The 27,892-nt window shown below is 42.4% G+C and overlaps 1 protein-coding gene across 7 annotated transcripts; it reads left to right on the top strand.

Moving 5' to 3' along the window:
* The first annotated feature begins 1,049 nt into the window (after nucleotides 1–1,049).
* On the top strand, nucleotides 1,050–27,476 carry ACTR8 (actin related protein 8). 7 transcript variants are annotated; one of them, XM_053298444.1, is made up of 14 exons: nucleotides 1,051–1,123; nucleotides 1,989–2,093; nucleotides 6,716–6,886; nucleotides 8,081–8,191; nucleotides 9,288–9,392; nucleotides 14,063–14,236; nucleotides 17,849–17,942; nucleotides 19,884–20,016; nucleotides 20,629–20,782; nucleotides 23,021–23,116; nucleotides 23,508–23,648; nucleotides 25,743–26,007; nucleotides 26,223–26,386; nucleotides 27,220–27,476. In XM_053298444.1, exons 3-14 carry the CDS (start codon nucleotides 6,758–6,760, stop codon nucleotides 27,361–27,363), a joined length of 1,710 nt encoding a protein of 569 aa, XP_053154419.1. In that variant the 5' UTR covers nucleotides 1,051–1,123; nucleotides 1,989–2,093; nucleotides 6,716–6,757; the 3' UTR covers nucleotides 27,364–27,476. The 7 variants fall into 7 exon arrangements, with proteins under 7 accessions (XP_053154422.1, XP_053154419.1, XP_053154417.1 ...); XM_053298445.1 differs by lacking the exon at nucleotides 1,051–1,123 and adding an exon at nucleotides 1,498–1,627 and having other exon boundaries at nucleotides 1,989–2,138; XM_053298443.1 differs by lacking the exon at nucleotides 1,051–1,123 and adding an exon at nucleotides 1,498–1,627.
* The last annotated feature ends 416 nt before the right edge of the window (nucleotides 27,477–27,892 follow it).

The following is a 27,892-nucleotide window of genomic DNA, read 5'->3' on the forward strand; positions in this document are numbered from 1 at the left end:
GACTGCATTACACCTTTAGACAGGAGTGCAAAGACTTAAAATCCTGAAGGCCCTTCTGAAAGTGTTCTGCAAAAATAAATACATATTTCTTGCACATAGCTCTTATCTTGTAAAAATGTGTTTTCAGTATAGGCATATTTTGCATTTATTGGAAAATACAGTGTTTTTGCTAGGTAACAAGATAAGACAGCTGCTTTAAACCATATCTAGAAAGCTACATTCCTTGCAAGTTTGAATATACAATATCCCATCACCACACACACAGAGTACATTTGCTCAAGGAACACTTTTCTCGCTACTCATTACAGAAAGTGTAATGGATTCCAAGAGGCTGTGATATTCCATCTTCATTTTGGTTTCTGACCAAGATCTGATCAGTGGCAGTAGATTCTGATATGGTACCACTACCTTAGCAATGACACAGTTACTCTCGAGTGCCTCTGCCATTTCTGCATATTTTCAAGTATTCTATATATATATAAAATAGAACTTTCCTCGGCTTTACTATGGGCTGATCCCCAGCTGGATATAATTAGGGGAACAAGCCATTCATACCTTTATCGTATGTACAAGGTCTCAAGTGGAAGTGTTTACTAAGATTTGTGCCACTGTCAGAGTTTGGGGAGCTGCTGAGACAGTCCTAGATAGATGGGCTAAGGCTTTGACTCTGTAAGTGGCAGCTGCATATTATACTACTGGTGGCTACTACTTACGATGACAAATATTTATATACTGCTCTTCAACCCAAGAAAACCACATGTTTTCCTGTGGTCGCCAGGAATCGACACCCACTTGATGGCACAACTATACTTCAACCAAAGGTCACAAAGCGGTTTACAAGGAATACATAAAATGGTCCCCTGTCCCCAAAGTGTTCACAGTCTAAAAAGAAATATAGGGCAGATACCAGCCACAGCCACTGGAGGGATGCTGTACTGGGGGCTGGATAGGGCCAGTTGTTCTACCCCTGCTAAATAGAAGAGAATCACCACTTTAAAAGGTGCCTCTTTGCTCAATTAGCAGGGGTATATAGAAACATAGCAGGGTGGAATGGAAGTAGGAGCCAGGTTAAAGTGCTGGGCCAAGGAGAGCAGGGTTCAAAGTCCTGTCCTCTTAATCTCAGGTGAGCCGGGGGCGGGGCAGTCGCTCTCAAGCGCCACAGGCTTGCTACGGCAAAATGGGAAGCGTTCACTGCGCCGTTGCTCTTGGGAGAAAAGAGCATATGCAGCTCTTTACGGGCTACACAGCTGGCTGGACAGGTTCATCTCTCACCGACATTCGCGCGCCCCCGGGAGAGGCTGGTCTTTGCACGGAGCCCTCGAGGCACCCAGAAAGAGAAGCCGCGCGGCCTCGCTCTCTGGGGCGGGCAAAGGGGCGGGCGGCTGCAGCTATCACCATCCCAGCCTCTTTGGGGAGGAGCCGACGCGGGCCGCCCGCCTCCTGAAGTGGCTCACTGACACTCGAGGCTCCCGGGCCCAGGGAAGCAAGCATGACCCAAGCAGAGAAGGGAGAGGCGGCGGCCGCGGCGGCGGAAAATGGGAAGGATAAGGAGCGGGATAAGGAGAGAGAGCAGCGCGGCGCCAAGAGGCCCATCGTCCCCGCCGCTGTGCCCGAGTCCCTCCAGGAGGTAAGCCCCCCGCCCTGGGTGAGCCAGCTCAGGCAGAGGTTGAGCAGCTCCTCCCTCGCCGCCCGGCCCCCGCCCGCTCTCCCGGGGCTCCTACAGGTCGCCCTCGCCGCCTCTGATATCCCACCACCCGCCCCCACCATGTGAAGATGGGCTCAACGCTCGCTTAGGCCCCTTTTATATATTCAGCGGCATTACATAGTAAAAGCTTTCCGGACTGTACCACTTTCTGGCCTCAAGCGGGGACACCTGTGTTTGAACAATTCCTGTCTTTAAAGTTTTGCAAATATGATTAACCTGTGAGGGTGGAGAAGGATTCAGGCTATCTTTCTTGCATCCTGACATGCTATGTTTCTGTATGTAGGGTTTCCCTTCCTGCCTGCGCCCCATGGAAAAGCGTGCAACTTCCCTGCCTATATCCAGAAGTGATGCAGCCCAGGAAAAGCTGTACCACTTGATTGTGTGAGATGTATGTCTTGTTTGCTAGCGGGGTTCTAAGCAAGTTTCCTTGGAAGTACGTTTCACAGAGACCAATCGGATGTATTCCAAATAGGCTAAAATTGCACCTCATCTGAGCAAATGACTCTGCTCAGCTGACTCTCTCAACTCTGCGTAGCTAACACAATGTGAGGTTGGAGGGCATTTCCAAGAGAGAACTGATGTGTGTGAGAAAGGAGATTAGCAGCAGCATTCTCTCTTAACAGGGATTCCCATCTGTTATTGACTACTGTTCCCAGAATCCCCAGCTGTGATCACCTTTGGTTGAGTATTATGGGAGTTGCAGTCAACAACATCTGGGATTCCCTGTTAGAAGGAACACTGATCAGCAGTGCTGCCGGAATGAAGTTCTATCCTGTCTATAGGAATAAGTCTTTATGTTTTGGAGGGAAGTAGGGAATGGGCATTCCACCCAGCATAGCCTTCCTCCCAGTGTCTGTTGCTGTTGTTTGAACTGGGCAGTGCTGCTGTGAGCAGGTCCAGAGTTTTGAGGAGCTTCCGCCAGTGGTGGTAAGGACCCCTCTCAACACACACACGCCACCATTAGAAGTATTTTTAAGGCTGAGTTCCCCCCTTTTCTTGTAAAGGGCCATTCTCACCGGTTTTCCCTTTACAGACATATCCCTCGAACCACTGAACCAGTTACATTCAAACGGGTTGGTTCGGTCTGAACATAGACCAGTAGAGATATTCACAAAACCAGCTAGTTTGGCTCATAGTTGAACTGGCTCAGTTTTGGTTCTGATTGAACCAGTTTTGGGGGGGGGGTGTACTGGTAAAGGGGAATGGATGCTTCCCTAAGTTACTGGGGCTGATAGGGGAGTCTGTAACTACTTACAAGTCCAGTTTGCTGTGGAGGCAACTCCCCCCGCCCTGCGCTGGCCTCCCCCAGAGTAGCCTGGGGCAGCAGTGGCCCAATTTGGGCCTTTGGCCCCGTTTGGGCTTCTTCACAACCCCGGGGGGCCATTTTAGTGACTGTTTTAGATGAGCAAGAACTCATGTAAATACAGTATACATTGTGGCGGGGTGAAGTATTGCTATCAGTAGGGATGTGCTGGAACCGGTTCAGCGCTCCTTTTCTGGAGTGCCAAACTGGTTCAAAAGTTGGGCGTTCAAGCCTGTTCGGAGGTGGGGTGTGTGTATCCCTTTAAGGGGCACGCACATGCATCAGCCATTTGCATGGTGACATTCACTAGGGATGCAAGAATGTACACTGCAGCCCCACATAGATGCTTTTTGGGAGAGCGTTGGTGGGGGGGGGGAGTGGCGGGGCAGGAAAGGGAATCCCTGCCCCTTAAAGGAACCCCGCCTCCCGGGAGTGCACAAACTAGTTTGTGCACATCCCTAGCTATCAGAATGTATGCCAACTTCGTGTTTAAAATGTGACAAACTATCAAGTGATCTATAATATTAGAAAACTGTAAAAAACAAATAGGATATGAAAATGGATTTCTTGGCAGCCTTCAAGACTATAGACCACAGTATCCTTCTGGAATGTCTGAGGGGATTGGGGGTGGGAGGCAATGCTTGCAGTGGTTCTGTTCCTACCTCACGGGCAGATTTCAGATGGTGTCTTCTGGAGATTGAACTTTCATATGGTGTTCCTCAGGGCTCCATATTGTCTCTGATGTTTAAAATCTACATAAAGCCACTGGGCGAGATCATCAGGAGATTTGGTGCAGGGTCTTATCAGTAAGCTGATGACACCCAAATCTTTCTCCATGTCAGCCTCATCAGGAGAAGGCATAACCTCTCTAAATGCCTGTCTAGAGACAGTGTTGGGCTGGATGAGGGATAACAAACTGAGGCTGAATCCAGATAACAGAGGCACTCATTGTGCAGGGTCGGAACTCAAGAGACGATTTTAATCTGCCAGGTCTAGATGGGGCCACACTCCCCCAGAACAGATATGCAGTCTGGGGGTGCCTCTGGATCCGAACCTCTCCCTGGTGTCCCAGGTTGCCCGGAGGTGCTTTCTATCAGCTTCAGCTGATACGCCAGTTGCATCCATTTTTTCAGATGAATGACCTCAGAGCGGTGATATTTATTTATTTATTTGATTTCTATACCGCCCTTCCAAAAATGGCTCAGGGCAGTTTACACAAAGAAATCATAATAAATAAGATGGATCCCTGTCCCCAGAGGGCTCACAATCCAAAAAGAAACATAAGATAGACACCAGCAACAGTCACTGGAGGTACTGTGCAGAGGGTGGATAGGGCCAGTTACTCTCCCCCTGCTAAATAAAAGAGAATCACCACGTTAAAAGGTGCCTCTTTGCCAAGTTAGCAGGGGTTAGCATAAGCTGGTAACCTCTATGCTGGATTACAGTAATGCGCTCTATGTGGAGCTGCCTCTGTACATAGTCCTGAAACTGCAGTTGGTCCAGAATGTGGTGGCCAGGTTGGTCTCTGGGTCATCTCAGAGAGACCATATTACTCCTGTGTTGAAAGAGCTACACTGGCTGCCGATAAGTTTCCGGGCATAATACAAGGTGCTGGGTATTACCTATAAAGCCCTAAACAGTTTAGGTCTTGGATTTTTAAGAGATCGTCCTCTTTGTTATGAGCCCCATCGTCGATTGAGATCTTCTGGAGAGGTACAGTGAGGGAAATAAGTATTTGACCCCCTGCTGATTTTGTCCGTTTGCCCTCTGACACAGAAATGACCAGGCTATAATTGGAATGGTAGGTTTATTGTAGCTGTGAGAGATGGAATAACAACAAACAAACCCTCAAAAGCCCAGTGCCCAAAAGTCAGCGATGGATTTGCATTGTAGTGAGGGAAATAAGTATTCGATCCCTTCACAAAAGATGTCTTAGTACTTGGTGGCAAAACCCTTGTTGGCAATCACAGAGGTCAGACGTTTCTTGTAGTTGGCCACCAGGTTTGCACACAACCCAGGAGGGATGTTGTCCCACTCCTCTTTGCAGATCCTCTCCAAGTCAGAAAGGTTTCGAGGCTGATGTTTGGCAACCCGAACCTTCAGCTCCCTCCACAGATTTTCTATGGGATTAAGGTCTGGAGACTGGCTGGGCCACTCCAGGACCTTCATGTGCTTCTTCTTGAGCCACTCCTTTGTTGCCTTGGCTGTGTGTTTTGGGTCATTGTCATGCTGGAATACCCATCCACGACCCATTCTCAATGCCCTGGCTGAGGGAAGGAGGTGCTCACCCAAGATCTGGTGGTACGTGGTCCCGTCCATCGTCCCTTCGATGCGGTGAAGTTGTCCTGTCCCCTTAGCAGAAAAACACCCCCAAAGCATAATATGTCCACCTCCATGTTTGACGGTGGGGATGTTGTTCTTGGGCTCATAGGCAGCATTCCTCCTCCTCCACACACGGCGAGTTGAGTTGATGCCAAAGAGCTCGATTTTGGTCTCATCTGACCACAACACTTTCGCCCAGTTCTCCTCTGGATCATTCAGATGTGCATTGGCAAACTGCAGACGGGCCTGTACATGTGCTGCCTTGAGCAGGGGGACCTTGCGGGCACTGCAAGATTTCAGTCCTTCACGGCCTAGTGTGTTACCAATTGTTTTCTTGGTGACTATGGTTCCAGCTGCCCTGAGATCATTGACAAGTTCCCCCCGTGTAGTTCTGGGCTGCTTTGTCACCGTTCTCATGATCATTGCAACTCTACAAGGTGAGATCTTGCATGGAGCCCCAGACCAAGGGAGATTTACAGTTGTTTTGTGTTTCTTCCATTTGCGAGTTATCGTGCCAACTGTAGTCACCTTCTCACCAAGCTGCTTGGCGATAGTCTTGTAGCCCAGACCAGCCTTGTGCAGGTCTACAACCTTGTCCCTGACATCCTTCGACAGCTCTTTGGTCTTGGGCATGGTGGTGAGTTTGGAAGCTGAGTGATTGCTTGCTTCTATGGACAGGTGTCTTTTATACAGGTACTGTAACAAGCTGGGATTAGGAGCACTCCCTTACAGAGGGTGTTCCTCATCTCAGCTTGTTACCTGCATATAGTGAAAAGACACCTGGGAGCCTGAAATCTTGCTCGTTGATAGGGGATCGAATACTTATTTCCCTCACTACAATGCAAATCCATCGCTGACTTTTGGGCACTGGGCTTTTGAGGGTTTGTTTGTTGTTATTCTGTCTCTCACAGCTACAATAAACCTACCATTCCAATTATAGCCTGGTCATTTCTGTGTCAGAGGGCAAACGGACAAAATCAGCAGGGGATCAAATACTTATTTCCCTCACTGTATGTCTGCAGTTGCCACCAGCTTGTCTGGTCGCTACCCGGTGATGGGCCTTCTCCATTGCTGCCCCTGGGTTTTGGAATGTGCTCCCTGTTGAGATAAGAGCCACCCATCTCTGGCAACTTTTTAAAAGGCACTGAAGGCATATTAGTTCATCCAGGCTTTTAATTAGATTTATAGTTTTAATATTTTTAATGTTGAGTTTTAAATGTTTTTAATGTTTAGATGATTTTAATTGTAAACCTCCCAGAGATGCAAGTTTTGGGTGATATAGAAATTTGATAGATAAATAAAATAAAATAAATAAATAAATAAATAAAATGGGGCATGATTCATGCTTATTGGAGTATTTCATTATAATTTTTGTCAATGTTTAGCAAATTCAGAGCAACTTCATTGTTGTGATACATCCTGGCTCAATGACCTTAAGGATTGGAAGAGCTACAGACACACTTCCTGTTGGTATTCCTCACATCATTGCAAGAAGACACAAACAGCAAGGACAACCTACATACAAGGACAGCTGGCTTCTAAGAGAAGGGCTCAATGTGAGTCTTAGACATATACATTAAATTGCATCAATCGCTGTCTGCTTGAAAGCTGTTCCTTTTCATGTTTGTTTTGGTGTGCTAAATCTGCATAACTGACCATAATTCCCACAGCATATGCCTCGATTGCACAAGAGATCTCTCTTGTAACACACACTTGTCTTGACACCTCTGCACCAACTTTATATAGGAATTGATATGGGCTATGGCATTAGCCACGTTAAGAGTTGCGTTAGACTGAAGTGTTTCCCACCTTGTACCACTTCGCACAATGCTTATTTTCCTTTGTGGGAAACCACAGCATATTCTGTAATGATTTGCATATATGTATCTTTGTAACATTATTCACACATTATTACAAAAAAGAGGGAGGGAGAGAGAGCTGTACATGAGTATAGCCGCCCCAAACCGTGCCAGAACTCCCTCCTGGCACATCACTCACCTGCCTGCCCACACTCTTCATGGTATGCTCAGGTGAGTTAGGGCACTGGAACATTTACCAATTCAATTTTTTTTCCCAGAATACCCACTGCACTGCCCATGCACACTGCTCCAATTCCATGCAGTGGCTGCAAACCAGTATTGTCACAATATTTAGTGCTGGCATGCAGGAGCTTCGTGCTCTTGGGGCAAAATATGCAATAAGGAGCTCTTGTTTACCCCATGCAGCAGCATCATGAGGAATGGCTTTTCAGTCCCCTCTCTATGAGAGCTCTAAGGTTTAGCTTCAGCCTTAGCTCAGTGGTTAGTACTAGCATGCCTTACAATTTGGCCTGACCTTTTTCTGGTTCTTACTGAAGTGATTGGCTGTGCCACTTCAGACTGCTGGTCTGGGAAGAAGCCATAGTTCAGTAGTGGAGCACATGTTGTAGAAGGTCTCAAGTTCAGTCCCTGGTATGTCCAGATAGGGCAGGGAAAGGCATCTGCCAGTCAGTGTGGATTACAGTGAACTAGATAGAGCAATGGTCTGAACATGGGCAGCTTCATATGTTCCTAACACAGGTGATGGTTAACATAAGTGTGTTCCTCTTACATAAAACACAGCTCTGTTTACGTAGAAAACTAGCATGTCAGGAAGAAAGCTAGGCTAGGCATTTTCTCCCCAACACCTAATATTCTAGGTAGAGAGAATTGTTTGTGAGCGCTTTTGGCTTCCGTAATGTCAAAGAAAACTAATACACTGTTTTTCTTTAGAAACCTGAAAGTACAGAACAAAGACAGAATGGCCTTAAAATGGTTGATCAAGCAATATGGTCCAAAAAGATGTCAAATGGGGCCAGACGTATACCAGTGTCACCTGATCAGGTATACCATTTATAAACTACGATAGATTGAAATTTCTCTTCTCTCTCTCTCTCTTTTTTTTTAAAATGTAAAATGACAAGTCTGGTAGCACCTTAGAGACTAACAGATGTATGTTGCATACATGTGGGCCAAAGGACACTTCATCCAAAATGAGATGTTATCCTCAGTTGGGAGATCACACACACAAAATGATTTGCAGTTTGCAAGCATATTGCCATCTTATTTTTTGGTGACCTTATGCTTTCCATAGCTCTGTGAGGTATTCCCCATGCTTTCCAAAGGGAGAGGTTTTCTGCATTTTCCGGGACAGCAATGAAGTTTTCCAGAGTTTTGGATTTTTTTGCTAGTCTGGGCGAGGACCTACTTGCGAAAAAGGCATGTTTCTTTCTTTCATGGTTTGATCTGGGAGTTTCATGTGAGGTGAGAGAGGCCAGTGAGGTCCAAGCAGCTTTATATAATTGATAGATAGACATAATGTATATGTATAAAAACCTGAAGAGGGACAATGATATTCTGTATTTGGCTAGCCATTCCTAATCTCTTTTGAGCCAAAGACTTTTGTTATCAAATCTGGAAATGAATTCTAACTCAGCAGCTTCACTCTGGAGTTTCCCTCTGAAATGTTTTTGTTGTTGAAGAATGGTAACTTTCAAGTCACAAGTCCAATACCTGTGAAATATCCCCCCCCCCCCCGATTTCAGATGATGGTTTGCATTTTTAAGATCTGGCTTGGTCTCTTTGTTTTCTTGTATAGGGACAGTCTAGTTTGACCTATGAAAATGGCAGAAGGGCATTGCTGGCACATGACTGGCTGTATTGCATTAGATGTGCAGATGAACAAACTGTTGATGGCCTTCTTTAAGCTGCTACCAGACTGTTGTCTTGCAGCAACAAACTACTAACACCTCTTTGCAATTAGTTTCTTTGATCTAGTACCTCGATTTGGGATATTCTAACATTGCTCACACATCTAGCAACATGTCTTGGGACAGCATGTGAAGGAAAAAAATGCATTTTAAAAATAGGCTTGCAAGGTGCATTTCTTTTTAGGCATGTTCATATTTTTCTCCATTCTTATTTTGCATTTACCTTTCAGGCCCGATCTTACAACAGACAGATGCGGCCTGCTATTTTAGACCACAGTTCTGGGACCAAATGGACAAACACTGCCCATCATCCAGAATATCTCATTGGAGAAGAGGTAGGAACTCCTTTCTTATTTCAGCAAAAGTACTGATCTTATATCTGTTGCATACTCTGTGCATTTTTTGAAAGTGTATTTTGATTATATGCAGTAGTATCTAATGCCATTGACCAAAGTTACTTTTCCAGAACAAACATTACTGGCCCACCTCTCTAGACATATCTAGATTGCTTGTTTGTGTCATATAGGCTTGAAGGACTGGTCTTGAAGAAATCCAGCCCTTGCAGTCTAGAAAGGATTCCCTTCAGGGTCACTTGGTGGAGCTTCTTATTTAATACAGGCAAGTGACTATTTATAAACTTCAGAAATCAAATAAGTTTGACTGCAAGCTGCAGGGGGAAATTCCTCAAATGCTGCTATATATATATATGTGTGTGTGTGTGTGTGTGTGTGTGTGTGTGTGTGTGTATATATATATATATATATATATATATATATATATATATATATATATTAAAAAGAAGATATGTGACCTAAAAATATTGACCTTTAAAAGTCTTTAATATCAATCCTTGAATGAAATGTTACTATTTGAAACCATCATCTGGTTCAGGTTGGTTTCATGGCCACAACCCACCTCTGCAGGGGTGCAGGACCTATTACGATGGTCTACCCATGAAGGCTGTTAGATCCCCTAGGATTGCAAGAGGCCTCATAAGGTTTTAGAGTTGGTTTTACTGGTGATTCTGTTGATGTCCTGGTGGAAACCTGGAATAGGGAATTTACCAGGGCAGTAGACACAATCGCCCCTAAGCTCCTCTCCATTCTGCATCACAATTGGCCCCATCGTATGCAGAACAGCTACAGGAACTAAAGCAGCAAGGAAGAAGACTGGAGTGCAAGTGGAGGAGAACTCTATTTGAATCTGACAAGAGATGACACAAAGCCCATATAAAGGCAATACATGCAGCAAATATTTGTACTGCCCAATACTGTGGCAACACATGTAGCAAAGAAGCAATTCTATTCTGTACGTATTGCATCCGAAGGTCACATCCAGCGGAGTTCAGAATTGTGAGGGAATTGACTTGGCTCTCCTTTGAACTTGAATCTGGAGTCTTCATCATCCCACTGTGATGCCTTTTATAACTTGTTGGCGGATAAAAACTCTGGATCCGGGCCGACTTGGATTCTACTGTTACTGCAGAGTCAATAGTAAGGGTGTCTAATAACTCCTCCTGTTTGATTAGAATGGATCAGTTTCAATTTGTGACTCCTGAGGATATGGACAAGCTTCTTGGAGGTGTTCAGCCTACCACCTGTTCTCTGGATCCGTAGCCAACATGGCTTATATAATCTAGTAGGGAGGCTGTTAGAGATGCCTAGTTGATAACATAAATGCCTCAATGGGGGAGGGCAGGATGCCTTCATGTGTAAGGGAGGCAATTGTGGGACCTTTACTTAAGAAGTCTGCCCTAGAGGCCTCAGTGATGGAGAATTATAGGCTGGTCTCCAACCTCCCTTGGTTGGACAAGGTGATTGAGAAGGTAGTGGCTGAACAATTCCAGGTAGTTTGGGAGTATTTCATGGAGTCTGAAGACTTGCTGCAGACTGCTTTAGAGTGGGCTATTGGGTTGAGATGACCTTGCTTGGCCTGATGGATGATCTATACCAAAGAATTAACAGAGGGAGTGTGACTTTGCTGGCTCTTTTGGCTCTCTGATACTAACAACCATGGGTATCCTTCTGAGTTGTCTGAGGGATTTGGGAATTGGGGGTACTGCTTTGCAGTGGTTCCATTCCTATCTCAGGAAGATTTCAGATGGTGTCGCTCAGGAATAGTTGCTCTGTGAAATGAGAGCTATTGTATGGTGTCCCTCAGGGTTCCATCCTATCCCCGATGCTTTTCAACATATACATGAAACCTCTGGGTGAGATCATGAGGGGATTTGTAGCACAGTGTTATCAATATTATCTATCTATCTATCTATCTATCTATCTATCTATCTATCTATTACATTTATATCCCGCTCTTCCTCCAAGAAGCCCAGAGCGGTATACTACATACTTGAGTTTCTCTTTCACAACAACCCTGTGAAGTAGGTTAGGCAGAGAGAGAAGTGACTGGCCCAGAGTCACCCAGCTAGTTTCATGGCTGAATGGGAATTTGAACTCAGGTGATGACACCCATATCTATTTCTCCATGACATCAGCATCAGGAAATGGCATAGCTCCCCTAAATGCCAGCCTTCAGGCAGTAATGGGATGGATGAGGAATAATAAATTGAAGCTGAATCCAAACAAGGCAGAGGTACTAATGGTAAGGGGGTCATAATTCAAGCGATGTGATTCAAGCGAAACTTCATATTCTGGATGGGGTTGCACTCCCACTAAAGGAATAGGTACGTAGCTTGAGAGTGCTCCTGGACCCAGCCTCACTCTGCTGGCTCAGGCGGAGGCTATGGCCTGGAGCGTATTCTATCAACTTTGGTTGATATGATAGCGGTATCAATAACTTGAAAATAATGATCTCAACTGAGGTGTGCTCACTGGTAACTTCTCAGCTTGACTACTGCAATGCACTGTACATGGGGCTGCCTTTGTATGTCATTCAGAAACTTAAGTTAGTTCAAAATGCAGCAGTCAGATTGATCTCTGGGATTTCTCATAGATACCATATTATGTCTGTTTTGAAACATCGGCACTTACGGGCAAAATACAAAGTACCTTTAAAGTCCTAAATGGCTTAGGACTGGGTTACCTTGGAAGGGCCTTCCAGAGGCGTATCTAGGGAAAATAGCGCCTAGGGCAAACACTGAAATTGCGCCCCCTGTCCAAGCATCCGACACCCATCTTTCAGATAACTTTACCATAATATCAGCTCAAAAATACAAGTCAAACTCATTGATCTTTTAATATTTCAAAAACTATTTAGCAGTGGACTTAGCCAGACGAAAAATGCTAGAAAACTACAAATTTCAGTATGTGGGGACTCATGAAATACCCAAATACTATGTGGAGGTGTACTTGGAAAACTAAACAGAAGTGCCTGTCTAATTCTCTACTATGCATTGTAGCATCACCATTACATAAGTTTTAAAAATAAATGGAGAATTTGACTTTTCCCAGATACTCTGTAAATAATTAAAGGATATGCAGAGTAAACTGTATCACTGCTTGGAATATATTCTAGTCTTTCGGAAAGACAGTTAAAATGAGAGAAAGAGAGCAAGAAACTCCCAGTGGGCCTTAATATTAAGGATTTCACACTGATTGAAAGACAAACTCACCATTAATAGCCATATTAGCAAGACATCACATTTAACTCACTTATCACAAGAAGCAAAATAAGAGCAAATGAATACAATCCTAGCTCATAAGCGTCAGCTCAGTATTCACAAGCCCTGATTCTCTGTACATAGTGCCAATCAGAATATGTGTACAGTGTCTTATATTAATTTATTATATTATATTATATTATATTATTTATTTATTTTTACCTGTAGCCCCTTTGGGGGGATTCCTAAAGGCTGGGGGGGGGTTGCAAAGGTTCCCCCTCACCCCGCTGGCCTCTAGGGCCTCGCAGGGACCATTTGAACATTGCGGTAGCCATTTTAAAAAATAATCTTTTTTTTAAGGCCACTGAAAACAAAATGGCCACTGCGCATGCTCAAATGGCCTCTGCAAGGCCTGGCATGACCTAGGGCCTCACAGAGGCCATTTGAGCATGCACGGTGGCCATTTGGTTTTCAGCAGCCAATTTTAATTTATTTTTAAATTTTACAAAATGGCGCCCCCCTTCAAGTGGCGCCCGGGGCACGTGCCCTGCCTGCCCTACCCTAGATACGCCCCTGCCTTCTTCAGTATGATCACTACCACACTTTAAGCTCATCAGAAGAGGTCTGTCTCCGGCTGCTGCTAGCTCGCCTGACAGCAGCTTGGGATCAGGCTTTCTCTGTAGCTGCTCCTCTGGAATATGCTCCCTATGGATATTAGAGGCTTAAGAGTTTTAACAGCCTTTAAAAGAGCCCTAAAAATGTATCTCTTTAGCCTGACCGTTAGCAAGTACTGAAATGATTTTAAATTGGTTTTAATTTTGTGTTTTTGAGTAGTTTGGTTTTTAATCTGTTCTTATATTTGTATAATAATAATAACTACAAAGGAAGTTCAAGCTGGTAAGATGTCGGCTTTTATCCAGATTTTTTTTTTCAATGAAGGTGCTCCTTATCCAATGAAAATAGAGCTGAAAACTGGATCAGAGATAGGCCTCTTTGTCCATTCACTAGCTTGTTTTCTAAAGTGTGGTTTGTCCAAGAAAGGCAATCGGGACAGGCAATAGGCCTTGGTATGATGGAAATCTTTGTAATGATTTATGTTTTTTGTTTTTTGTTTTAAAGTTACTGAAGACTGAACAGTGCTGTACAATATGCATATAAAATTATATTGCTAGAATTTTTTCATGATTCTTTTTCATTAATTGGGCAGTAATTCATTACTGCTAATATGCAGTTAACTTTCTGGATGTTCCTGTTTACAGTTGTGATATGGCTGTTTTCACTGGATAATATGGTTGTTTATAACTTACAATTCCTCCCCCACATTAGTGGTTTTGGTTGGTTTTTTTTCCCTTTTTCATGTTTTACTGATTAACAGACATTATCAACATTGCAAAGTGTTCATTCTGAAACTCTAAAAAGAGATAATTGGTTGCATTTTTTTCTTTTCAGGCACTGTATGTTAACCCTCTGGACTGTTATAATGTTCACTGGCCTATTCGACGAGGCCGGTTGAATCTTCACTCAGGGCCTGGTGGCTCCCTTTCTGCCATCCTAGCTGATCTTGAAGTTATATGGTCTTATGCAATACAGAAATACCTAGAAATACCTCTGAAGGACTTGAAGGTGAGCTACAACTGACTTCAGCTGAATGTGATGGTAACTGCCAACTTTCCGCCACTATTTCTACAGAACGTTTTGGCCATTAAAGCACTTGGTGGCCCAAGTCCCACATACCTTGGTTAAACCTTCTCATACCCTGAAGTCCTCCACTGAGGCCTTCCATTGTGTTCAACCCTTTACTAGAATAAGAAATAAGAGGGCATGTATCAGAGCCTTTTTGGTGGTGGCACTCGTTTTCTGCCATTTGTGCTCTAATAGACTCCTTCCTGTCTACTTTTCATCACCAGCTGAAAAACTATCTCTACTTCCAGGCCTTTTCTGGTTTCTGCTGATTCCCCCCCCCCTTCTAATTATGTTTTATAGTGTCATTTTTGTTAAGTTAAAGAACAAACAAGCAAACGGTTGCTGTTGGTTTTAGCTGCTTCTGTTGGATTAGATTTTTGGTTAATGTTTCTTTTAAAGGTCTGTTTGGTTATACAGGAGGACCTCAGTATTACTGGGGGTTCTATTACCACGGATAATGAAACCTCAAATAATGAATCATATCTATGGGATCATGGGTGGGGGGGCGGTTTAAGTTCCTATAGGTTGCAAAAAAGAGGGGAACATTGTTAAAATAGCCCTAGAAATGCATAGTGGCCTACCATGCTCTGCAAGTCCACAGCAATCCAGCAATACCCCCCAAGAGTCTCCATGCTGCCATTTTTTGGTGAAAAATTATGGTTTTTTCCCCTTTTTTAAAACAAGCCACAAAATAACTCCTTAGCTTTAAATGGTGGCCAGAAATGATTTTTAGCCACTCTAGATATGTGGATTTAACCCTCACCCCTTGCCCCCCGCATATGCCAATTATCTGACTCCGGATACATGAAACCACGGATGCTGGATCTGTGAGTAACAAGGTCCTGTATGTTTATGTTATGTATACAGGAGTGCTTCAGGTTGGAAAGGTAATTCAAAGCTGCAGTACATCAATGTCTGCTTGACACAGGACTGCCCAAATTCAGCCCGCCTATAGCTCCCATCATGCCTGACTATTGATCACTGTGGCTGGTGATTATGGGAGTTATAGTCTAACAATAGCTGGTGTACTGAAGTGGTACTGCCATGGAACATATATCTAGGACTGTGCTAGGTGCAATACAAAACACAGCCACTGCTAGTAAGATAAGGAAGGTACTACAAAATGATAAAGAAGTGCAGAATTTGATAAAGGAGCAGCAAAAATTTGGTAGGACAAGGTTGCCATGGAGCAGGAAGCAAAGTAAACTGTTGAGGCTATGTTGGTCCTGAAAGGGCTTTGTCAAAAGAATGAATTTTGAGGAGAAATGTAATCAGTTCCTGACACAAAGAGATGGGGAGATTGTCAGCATGCTGAGCAACTTGGAAGGAAGAAATTGACTTCTGTGGAGAGGAGTGAGTGAGAAGGGGATTTAGCAGGAGATAGGAACCTAGATATGGGGGCATTTTTTTCACCTGTTGGAGAACATCCAGACTAGTCTTGCCTAGTGTAAATACAGTTGCACTAGTAAGGTAGTGCATGGTTATTCTGTGGGGGGGAAATTGCCTCTTTTTCCAGACTCGTTCTTGTGGTAGTGAACCTTTTGCACCACCTCTTGCACAACTATAAACAGACAACTCCTTGGAAAATCTCTTGCGCTATCTTGTACATGTATAAATAGGACCTGCTTGTGCAACATGCATTCAGATGGTTCCTCTTCCTCTAGTGGAACTGCAACTTTGAAGAACCCTCCAACCACCATAAAACATACTGCAAGTGCCACTATGGATGCTAGCCTGTGTTTTAAAGCTGTATACTGACATATGTAATGTGTGAATGAGACGGGTATGTGTTGAAACAGGTGTATTGTGGAAACTGCATGCATTATTATTATTATTTATTTAACATATTTGTATATTGCCCAAAACGCAAGTCTCATTAGGCAGCCAGGATTGGCTGAAACTCCCAATTCATGCTTGGTGGCATGGGATTGTTGCCATTTAATGTAATCCCTGCTAACAGCAAAGAGACACCTTTTAAAGTGATGATTCTCTTATATTTAGGAGCGGGAGAGCAACTGGCCCTATCCAACCCCAGCACAGCATCCCTCCAGTGGCAATTGCCGGTATCTGTCTTAGAATGTGAATATCCCCCTTAGAATATCCCTCTTTTTTTTAGAATGTGAGCCCTTTGGGGACAAGGGAACATCTTATTTATGTATTTTTTTTCTTGGATACGGGGAGGGCATCCATCACTTGATGGGATGTCAGTCTCTGCATGCTCCAAGACAGGGCCAGTGGAAAATGAGCACGTCAACTACTCTCTCAGACCTGCCCCCTAGTACCCAGTTCTGGTCCTGTCTTCGCTCCAGGACAGTTCTCTTGGACCTCTGTCTTTTTTCTCGTTTCTACTGTGTGCAAGCGGGGGAAAGGAGCTTTGAGAACTTTGGTTGAAGATCAGTATATAAATATCTGTCGTCGTCGTACTTAATGTATAGAATGACCCAGAGTCAAAGGTATGATGGTGAAAGTTGTTGTGCAGGGTATTATTAATAAATAATATAATAACAACAACAACAACAACAACAAATATTTATTTATTTAACATATTTTTATACCGCTCAAAACTTACATCTTTGGGAGGTTTACAACAAAATAAAAACAGAAAGTAAAACATTAGTTAAAACAAAAAGTTTAAAACATTACAACAATTTAAAAATTTTAAAACAATATTTTTAAACAGCGTTAAATTCATTAGAACAACATTAGCTAAAAGCCTAGGTGAACAGATGCGTCTTTAAAGACTTTTTAAAAGCTGTCAGATATGGGGAGGCTCTTATTTGCGATAAGAGGTGTTGGAGATTGCACAGAGACCTGAGGGGAGATTTGGCATGGAAGTAGGTTAAATCCAGCAGGGATGTTCTGTAATGGTTATAGAAGGTTGTCTTATTATTATTATTATTATTATTTATTTTTAATTTGATTTGATTGTCTTAGCAAGTGGGAAGGCTGGCAAAGAAGAAGTTATATTAGTCCAGATGAGAGATGGCCAGAGCATAGAGCAGGCACAGAAATTCATGGAAGTACTGAAAAGGTCAAATAAGCTCAGAGTTGTGAAACTTAGATGCATACCTCTGCTGTAGAGATGGAATTATGTGGGTTGAGGGTGGGGTTGGGTGTAAAACATTAAGAAGTTTTCTTTGCTCCTACTCTGAACAAAAATGTTTAAATGACGTTGATCCTCATGCTAACCCTTTTCTAACTAAAAATAAGTACGCCCTTAAAACGTACTTATTTGGCCTGGCCTTCCAGAGTTTTAAATGATTAATTGTTTTGAACTGTTGCCCTGATTTTCAGGGCTTTTAGCTGTTTTATTGGTTTTATTGTGTTTTAATAGTTTGATTTTAATTGTTAATTTGTTTTAATTGTTTTTATCATGTTGTGAACCGCCCTGAGCCATTTTGGAAGGGCGGTATATAAATCTAATAAATAAATAAATAATAAAATAATTTAGCTGCTTCTAGTTGCTTAGCTTACTTGAATATCTTCATTCATGATGAAGAGAAGCAGATTGAAATATGAACTCTGATTTGGTTCTTCTTCTTTTTTATTTAGTATTACAGATGCATTTTACTAATTCCAGATATCTATAATAAACAACATGTGAAAGAAATAGTAAATATGATCCTGATAAAGATGGGCTTCTCAGGTAACTACGTAGCATCTATCATCAATCACATAGGACAAGGAGTCTTGTTATCTTCTGTTTCTGAGTTAGAATCCCATAATTTCTGTGACCTTTGTTGTTTTTACTTACTGCAACTCATGCATTACTAGGTGAATGAATGCATATTTTCAGCTGTCAGACAGTTACCTTGAAATGTTAGAGTGCAACCTTATGGCCAGAATTCAAATTCCAATGTTTGGCTGGGCTGTTGCTGAGTAACAAACCCCCTACTTAGCTGCCTTATTTCCTGCTGCTTCACAGAAACTTTCCCATGCATGCAAGCAGTTTGACTTGTCTCCCAAGCACAGTTTGCATGGGAGAAAATTAGGCCATACACTAGATACATGAAAACTGCTGTTATCTTATCCTTTCTTCATAGACACTGAGTTACATGGGAGCCACTTCCCTATTTGGGGTGTGTGTGAGAGATTTTCAAAAAAACCAGCGTAGTGTAGTGGTTAGAGTGCTGGACTAGGACTGGGGAGACCTGAGTTCAAATCCCCATTCAGCCATGAGACTTGCTGGGTGACTCTGGGCCAGTCACTTCTCTCTCAGCCTAACCTACTTCACAGGGTTGCTGTGAAGAGAAACCGAAGTATGTAGTACACCGCACTGGGCTCCTTGGAGGAAGAATGAAATATAAAATGTTAAAAAAATATATTTTTTTAAATGGTACAGAATGTGAATGCTGCACTATTTCCCCACTGAAAAGCCTCCCTCTCTCGTCCTCTCTCAAATATGCTATGAGTCTCAAAAATACCTCTTGGTATAATGCACTTTGGGCGCCCATAGAAGTTTTGATGAGGGGAAAATTTTGGCAGAAAAATAGTACAGAATTTATTTATTTATTTTGAAATATCTATATCCCACCCCTCCAGTACACTTACTGCTCAGGGCAGCTCACAACATTAATAAAGTAGATACAATGTAAAATAAAAGACTAAAAGTCAAACAAGTTAAAAGACCAGGCTAAAACCACATTTAAAATTACATTTTTTTAAAAAGTTTCAAATTAAATAATTTATTTATTTAAAATATTTCTAAAGCGCCCAAAACTTGCGTCTCTTAATAAATTAAATTAATAAAAAGGTAAAAGTTGAGAACTACTAAAAACTAAAGAACCTACCAGCTATAAGCAGCAGATAAAACATTTAAATGCCTCTCTAAAAAGATGTATGTTGAATTAAAAAAAAAAAAAGGAGGGAACATGGCAAAGTTCTTCAGGGAAGGAGGGCGGAACGCCGAGGGACCACAACCGAAAAGGCTCTGTGTCTAAACCTCACCAACTGCATCCCTGTTAGTGGGGAAGCCATGAGCAGGGCTTGAGATGCTGAGTGGAGGGCCCTGGCAGGTTCATTTGGGTGAATGCAGTCTGACAAGGACTCTGGCCCCAAGCCATGTAGAGCTTCAAAGGTCAAGACCAGCACTTTCAATCTAGCCTAGAGGCCAACTGGTATCCAATGAAACTGCCGCAGGATGGGTGTGACGCTCATGAAGCGTTTTGCACCCACGAGCATCCTTGCAGCAGCATTCTGGGCCAGCTGAAGTTTCCAAACCGTCACATAGAGCGCACTGCTGTAATCTAATTATTCTTTCACTGTGCCACAGTTCTCGTCTAGATAAGGTCTCCACACTCAATTGCTGTATTAAAGTCAAAATAACCCCCAGTCTAGTCATTGACATTTAATGTCACGTGTAGTTTGGACCTAATAAACACATCTTTGTTCTGCCTTTAAAAAGAGGGTTTGCCATGGACAGTGTTTTGTAGTAGTGCAAATATGAAGATAAAAAAGTAGAGAGAAGAGTCAAAGGAATTCAAGGTTTTCAGGAGGTATAATAACCCTTTTTATACATCTGAAAAAATGTGCTAGATAGGCTGGCAAAAAATTAGTTTATGTAATGACCTGTCACTTTTTTTTTTAGGCATTGTGGTACATCAGGAATCTGTCTGTGCTACTTTTGGAAGCGGTTTAGGTAGCGCATGTGTAGTTGATGTGGGAGATCAGAAGACAAGTATCTGCTGTGTTGAAGATGGTGTTTCACATCATAACACCAGGTACTGCTGCAAAGTGGGAGTAAACATGTTAATATTCAGTTATGATGTTTTGCCCATGTCTAGGAATTTTCTGCTGGGTAAAGGCCTCTTTAAAGTATCTTAATTTTGAAGATGTTCCTGCAAGGCTTGTGAAATATCCTTAAGACACTGGTATAACTTTGTGTTTATAATTTTGTTGGTAAAGAATTTGGTGTGACCTATTGAGGTTGTTCTCATGAGTAGCTCTACCTGGGCTTGAGCAGCCCTATCCAGGTAGAGCCACTTGTGAGAACCGCTGGGATCGGGACCGATCCTGGCACTCCTCAACTGGGTAGCCCACGTTTTTAACTCAGGCTAATAGTGAGGAAGAAGGGCACAAGTGCACCCCGGTCGTGTGAATGCCCAGACTGCCTGCAGCCTGCGCATTCACAGAGCCAGGCAGCAAGAGCTCCTGGCAGCAGGGAAATCCCCCAATGTACCGTGCTCCTGGCCATGGTATCAAACTATCAGGCATGAATAGAGTAGTAATTATGAGTGAATGTTCCTTAATTATTTAAATTTAATGTCTTAATAGGCTGTTTCTGGAAGAACCGTAAACTCCTTAACTACTTTGTGTGTGTGTGTGTTTGTTAGGCTGTGCCTTGCATATGGAGGATCTGATGTGTCAAGAAGTTTTTACTGGCTTATGCAGAGAGCTGGATTCCCTTACAGAGAGTGCCAGTTAACTAAAAAGACAGATTGTCTTCTCCTCCAGCACTTAAAGGAAATCTTTTGCCATTTAGACCAGGTAAGGACCCAGATAACCAAACCCACTCCTCTGCTTTGCATTGCCCTGGGACCACATTCATTCATTCACATTCTTTTATACCGCCCGAAACTTACATCTATGGGTGGTTTACAACAGATAAAAACAACATTAAAACATTAGTTAAAAACAAAAAACAAGAAATTTAAAACAACCATTTAAAGTTTTTAAAACAATACCCTAAAACAACATTAAAAATAATCAAAACAGTAGCAGTTAAAAGCCTGGGTGAACAGATGCATCTTTAAAGACTTTTTAAAAAATTTCAGAGATGGGGAGGCTCTTATTTCTCTAGGGAGCACATTCCAAAACCTCTGGGCAGCAATGGAGAAAGCCCGTCCCTGAGTAGCCACCAGACAAGCTGGTGGCAAATGCAGACAGACCTCTCCTGATGTTCTCAATGGGCAGTGGGGTTCATAACGAAGAAGATGTTCTCTTAAATACCCAGGGCCCAAGCTGTTTAGGATTTTATAGATTATAACTAACACCTTGTATTTGGCCCAGAAACATATTGGCAGCCAGTGTAACTCCTTCAATACAGGAGTAATATGGTCTCTCCTAGATGACCCAGAGACCAGCCTGGCTGCCGCATTCTGGACCAACTGTAGCTTCTGGACTACATACAAGGGCAGCCCCACATAGAGCGCATTGCAGTAATCCAGTCTGGAGGTTACCAGCAGATGTACCACTGTTTTGAGGTCATCTATCTCAAGAAACGAACGCAGCTGGTGTATCAGCCAAAGCTGATAAAAGGCACCTCTGGCCACTGCCTCAACCTGGGATACCAGGGAGAGACTCGGATCCAGAAGCACCCCCTGACTGCATTCCTGTTCCTTCTGGGGAAGTGTGACCCTATCCAGAACAGGCAGATAAAAATCGTCTCCAGAGTTTCGACCCTGCACAATGAGTACCTCTGTCTTATCTGCATTCAGTCTCCGTTTGTTATCCCTCATCCAGCCCATTACCGACTCCAGGCAGGCATTTAGGGAGGTTATGCCCTCTCCCAATGATGCTGACATGGAGAAATAGATTTGAGTGTCATTAGCATACTGATAACCCCCTGCACCAAATCTCCTGATATCTCCCAGCAGTTTCATGTAGATGTTAAACAACATCGGAGACAATACGGAGCCCTAAGGGCTCCATAACTCCGTACAAAAGTTCAGATTTTGAAGAACAGTCTCCAAGGGACACCATCTGGAACCTGCCCGAGAGGTAGGAGCGGAACCACTGCTCCTGATCATAGTCTAGTCTTTTGATCATAGTCTAGCATAACCAAGGAATTCTTAGGGTTTAGGTGATACGATAAATACTGAGAGAGGTTTATAACAGCAGTAGGGAGATAGGGAATAGGGGGAAATTATATTTGTGTCTCTAAACATTAGTGTGTGGAGACATCCAATGATACTGATTGGCAGTAGGTGAGCAGTAGAAAAACCAAAAGGACATAATGATTAACTTATGGAATTTTTACCATAGGATGTCATGATGACCACCGGCTTAGATTCCTTTAAAAATAAGTTGGACATATTCAGGGAGAATAATTTATCTAAATCATTTGCTAGAATAGCTAAAAATGGAACTTCTGTGAGAGTCAGTTTGCCTCTGATTATCAGATGTTTGAGTTAAGAATCATAAGGTGGTTGTCACTATCGTATCTTGTTTGGAAGCTTCCCCGGTATACTGGCTGGCCACTATTAGAAATACAGAAGAATGCGAGATTGGTTTTATCCAATAAAGCTGCTGTTTTGTTCTTCATCATCGGATTTTCTAAAAGTGTAACATGCCCAGGTTTCAGATAGGTAAATAATTTTGGTCATCCCCCACTCCCCATTTTTTTAAAGTGAATGAAGTTGTAACAAAATATTTTGGCAAAGGAAGAAGTATTCTTACCACAGTAGCTGAAAAAGTAGATTTCGTTATAGAATTTATAATGATGCTCCATTCCTTCAGAAACCTGTGCTTTTATTCCTTACTAAGTCAACAATCTTTGAGTTCAGCTCAGATGCCTGAGTATTGGTGGTGACCTTTCAGTTATCTCCTGTAACACAAACTCTAACTACTGCATTATTGTTTTGAATAAAATTCCATGCAGTTTGTCTTTTCTGTGACTGTAAACTTAGAAGTAACTTGGAGAAGATCTAATTTTCATATGAGCTGTTCATATTCTTGTTTTGAAAGCTCATTAAAATATAAATACTTTTAATGTTTTGTGATCAGGATTTATCTGGACTGCAAGATCATGAGTTCCAAGTCCGCCACCCAGATTCTCCAGCCTTGTTGTATCAATTGCGGTTAGGAGACGAAAAGCTACAGGTAATAAGCTGCGATTTTTATACCTTGGCATAGGCCTAAACTGCAGAATCAGTGGAAAGGTGTGGGAAGCTCATTAGCTTGGAACACTTAAGACTTTCCCTTATTGTCCACACCTTCCAATAGTCTTATTTACTGGCTGTAATTTTCAAAGGATGTACAGTGATATAAATGTGCCATAATTAGTTAGACTTTTAGTTACTAAAACTTCAAATCAAATATTTGTGCACACACACACACCCCTGATATTTAAGTATCATGTTATTGGGAATAAGGTGTTTAACTAGATTATACAAACTGGGTTGCTTAATGTAAAGCAAGTACAAACAGGTAAAGCAGGACCTATAAAGAGAACTTTGCAGTAATTTGAAACCTTGTCATCTGTCATGATTAGGCTCCCATGGCATTGTTTTACCCAGCAACCTTTGGAATTGTGGGGCAGAAAATGACATCTTTGCAACAAAGATCACAAGGTGACCCTGAGGACCCACATGATGAACACTATCTCTTAGCCACACAAAGTAAACAGGAGCAGGTATGTGTGTGGCTTTCTCTCTCCCCCCCACCCTATGAGAATAGTTCTCTGCATAGATCTAATTATACTTAATTAAAGTTTTCCTTTCAGAGATCAGAGGAATCATATTATTGGTGTCTGAATAAACAGATAGGTTACTTTATTTAAAACATCCTGTAGCTATGGTAAGATACTTCATATCTTTCTACATGGGCCCCCTTATCTGTTAATTTCCTCTATGCCCTGTTCTAGGTGTCTTCAGGCCAGAGCATTCTTATGTGTTTAGTATATTTGTTAGCCATCCGAAGGCAGTATGCAAGCAAAGACAGAAACACTACCATAAAATACAACAAAAACAGTCCAATCTGTAGAAATCATAAAACTGTCAAAGCAGCATCTGTTACCAGAAGATAAAATCCACACAAAACCCCAATAAAAACAGCCATTAAAACCCACAACTAAACATGTTGGAAATTCAGAGCAAATAAAACATTTGGCACTGAAAAGACATCGAGGTTAATGCCAAGTGAGCTTTTCTGGGGAAGGTATTCCAGATACAGGGTGCCAAAATTGAAAATGCCTCCTGTTCAGTAACACCCCCACCCCCAGAAGGCAGGGGAACCTGTATGAGTGGCTTTCTGTAGGATTTGGGCAGGCTCTCGTGGTATTCAGTGGTCCGTCAGATAGCCAATAATTGTAAGTCACGCTGTGTTCCTCCCCATTTGAGGTTTGCTGTATCTATCCTTATGGAGACTCAGGAAGCTATGCAATTTGCTCAAGAAGCTGGATTGTAGACATTGAACATAAACACTAGCTGTTTCTGGTATTGCTTATGATACTGTTTTATTCTGAATTTTGACTTTGTTTTCTATTGCACTGTCTTAGTTGTGTTAAAGATAGGGTGAGATAAGTTTTCTATAAACAAAAGTCAAACTTCAGTGCTACTACATCAGCATAGCATCCCGAACCTGCAGCTGCACATAGTTTGGATGGCCCACAGAGTAGCTTGTGCTAGTGGCTATAGTGGCACCTTGTGCTTGGCAAGCCTGCTGCACATTGCCCGCCAAAGCCATTGGACACGGCAGCAGAGGCGTATCTAGGGAAAATAGCGCCTAGGGCAAGCACTGAAATTGTGCCCCCTGTCCAAACATCTGACACCCATCTTTCAGATAACTTTACCATAATATCAGCTCAAAAATACAAGTCAATCTTGTTAATCTTTTAATATTTCAAAAACTATTTAGCAGTGGACATAGCCAGACCAAAAAATGCTGGAAAACTACAAATTTCAGTATGCTAGGGCTCATGAAATACCCAAATACTATGTGGAGGTGTACTTGGAAAACTAAACAGAAGTGCCTGTCTAATTCTCTACTATGCATTGTAGCATCACTATTACATAAGTTTTAAAAATAAATGGAGTATATGTGTACAGTGACTTATATTATATTAAAAAAAAATTTTTTTTTAACCTGTAGCCCTTTTGGAGGGCTTCCTAAAGGCCATGGGGGAGATCTGCAAAGGTATCCCCTCCCCTCACTGGCCTCTTAATTCACTGCTGCAGCCCATCCCAAACAGAGGGCCTCACAGCCACCATTTGAGCATGTGCGGTGTCCATTTTGAAAAATCGTTTTTTTAAATAGCCGCCTTAAATTAAATGGCCACCACACATGCTCAATTGGCCTCTGCGAGGCCTGGCATGACCTAGGGCCTTGTGGAGGCCATTTGAGCAGGCACGATGGCCATTTTGTTTTTGGTGGCCATTTAAAAAAATATTCTCATTTTAAAAAATGGCGCCCCCTTTCAAGTGGTGCCCAGGGCACGTGCCCTGCCTGCCCTACTCTAGATACGCCCCTGCACGGCAGACCCTGGGCTAGAGCAACACATTTCTGGGCCTTGATCACTGAATAGCCTTAAATGCACACATCAGTGAATAGTGGGGGCTGCGGGGCAGGAACAGCAGTGTGGCTTTACATGCTGCCTAATCTCTTAAGTTACAAGGTATGTCTTCAGTACAAGGCTGTTCAGTCACACATTTTTGAATATAGTTTGGAATACATGTTGCATATAATTTGGATTTTTTAAAAAAACTTTTCCTGTTTTGCTTCTTTAAAGTCTGCAAAAGCCACAGCAGATCGGAAGTCTCTGTCCAAGCCTGGTGGATTTGAGGGAGATCTGCGTGGTCAGTCTGCAAGTGGGGCTGAAAATATCTATCCCCCAGAAGTGGAGTTAAGCACTTCTCACAGTGACTGTATTATAGGTGGAAATGACTCGGAAGAACCACTAACTGCTCACATGTCCAGAAAAACTGCTGTATCTCAGTTTGAAGGGAAAGCTTTAGGCCTTGACAAAGCAATTCTGCACAGTATTGACTGCTGTGGTAAGCAAACTTATATGTGCTTGTTTTTGTTTTAATTCTATGCTATGGCCAAATACAAGATTTCACCAGTTTGCCAAGATTAGGTATCATTCTTCCTTGCTGTTATCTATCCCAGTTGCCAATTTCTGTTTTAACATAGCTTTTGACCAATCTCATATGACATTTTCGTTCATTCTTCACAATTAATACACTGTATATAATCCTTATGTCTACAGCATCAGATGATACCAAAAAGAAAATGTACAGCTCCATCCTGGTTGTAGGAGGTGGTTTGATGTTCCACAAAGCGCAAGAATTTCTTCAACACAGAATTCTCAACAAAATGCCTCCTTCTTTCAGGAGAGTTGTTGAAAATGTTGATGTTATTACAAGACCAAAGGTATGTATGCATGTTGATTTTTTAGGTGATGGTCAAATGGCTGAAAGTAGAATTAGTAAAAAAAACAAGGCTACTGAAAATTCCAATTCTTAATTTGTTGTTTATGAATCTTGCACTAGAAACACACTTCTACAGATAGTTATATCACACATTGCAATTAAATCTGTCAACCAGTCTAGAGTGCTTGACAGACAGGACGTGAACTGGAGCTTTAGAGCAAGGAATTTTGTAACCAATAATCAGCTTTTTCTTTTTAAAACTTAACCAGGTTTTGGTATGTCCAGCTGCAAAACTCCATGCTGAAAGTTCATGGTGGTACTTGTTGCTTTTCAATCTACTAGGATTGCAAAGGAGATTCTCAGTAACATGCAAATACTTTTTAAAAATAGAAGTGTATTAACAATAAAAGTGATAGTGGGACTCTGTGACTGATATTCTGACTAATGAAATGTGCATCCTTCAAAAGACTGTAAGGGTGCAACAGGAGTCCTTGTGCAACTTCCCCTTTCCTTGTGTACACATTCTGTTGCATAAGAGCCCTTGGAACCTGGAGTGCTGACCACATTCCGGAAGGGCTCTGCAAGATTAGAAAAGTATCCCTCGCCCTCAGTGACATGTTCCTGTTGCTGCCGAGTCCTTCCGGAGTTCAGGCAGTGCTCCAGGCCTCAAGCTCATCATGCATGGGGCAGGGGGAGGTGGAGTTGCACAAGGGCTGCTGTCATTCCCTCACAGTCCATTGAAGTGTGCCCACTTCATTATTCAGAATGTCAGCCTGTGTCTGTATTTCATTGATTGCCTTGCCCTTTCTTTTCATACAACCATCTTAATCTTAGGACATGGATCCTCGGCTGATTGCATGGAAAGGGGGTGCTGTTCTAGCCTGCCTGGATACGACACAAGAGCTCTGGATATATCAACGAGAATGGCAGCGTTTTGGTGTCCGTATGTTACGTGAAAGAGCTGCATTTGTATGGTGATCTAGTGACATTTTAAATATGGTGGGGTGCTGCATATTTCCCCCCTTTTTATCCCAAATGAACTCATGATTCTGATATTTGTGTTTTTAATAAACAACTTTTGTTTATCTTTTTTTCTGGCATATTTTTAAAAACATACAAATGGTATACCTGAGGTTTGGTTTTCTGAAAAACTACCTCTAAAAGCACATTCTGGCGTAGTCTAAGTTAAATCTTGAGCTAGTCGGGCTCAAGTTACATCACTTAGTTGCTCGGAGGACCATGGGCTTGGATGGGGGGAGGATGACAAGGGTGGGGGAAAATGTGTGCCAGAACAAAGAATTTTTACATGAAAGCAAAAGAATTTCACTGGTTGAATTCAGAGTAGTGTTGCATGAGCACAACTAAAAAGGTTGTGCACACTTACAAAGCTTGCAGAGCTATAAAAGTTGCGTTACTCCCGTGATGTTGCACAACTGTGGAACATCTACAAGATTATGCAAAATACTATGCTATCTATTGTGCAACCTGTCAACTGGAACAGACATTC

This window comes from Hemicordylus capensis, chromosome 2 (genome assembly GCF_027244095.1).
Source record: "Hemicordylus capensis ecotype Gifberg chromosome 2, rHemCap1.1.pri, whole genome shotgun sequence".
NCBI lineage: Eukaryota > Metazoa > Chordata > Lepidosauria > Squamata > Cordylidae > Hemicordylus > Hemicordylus capensis.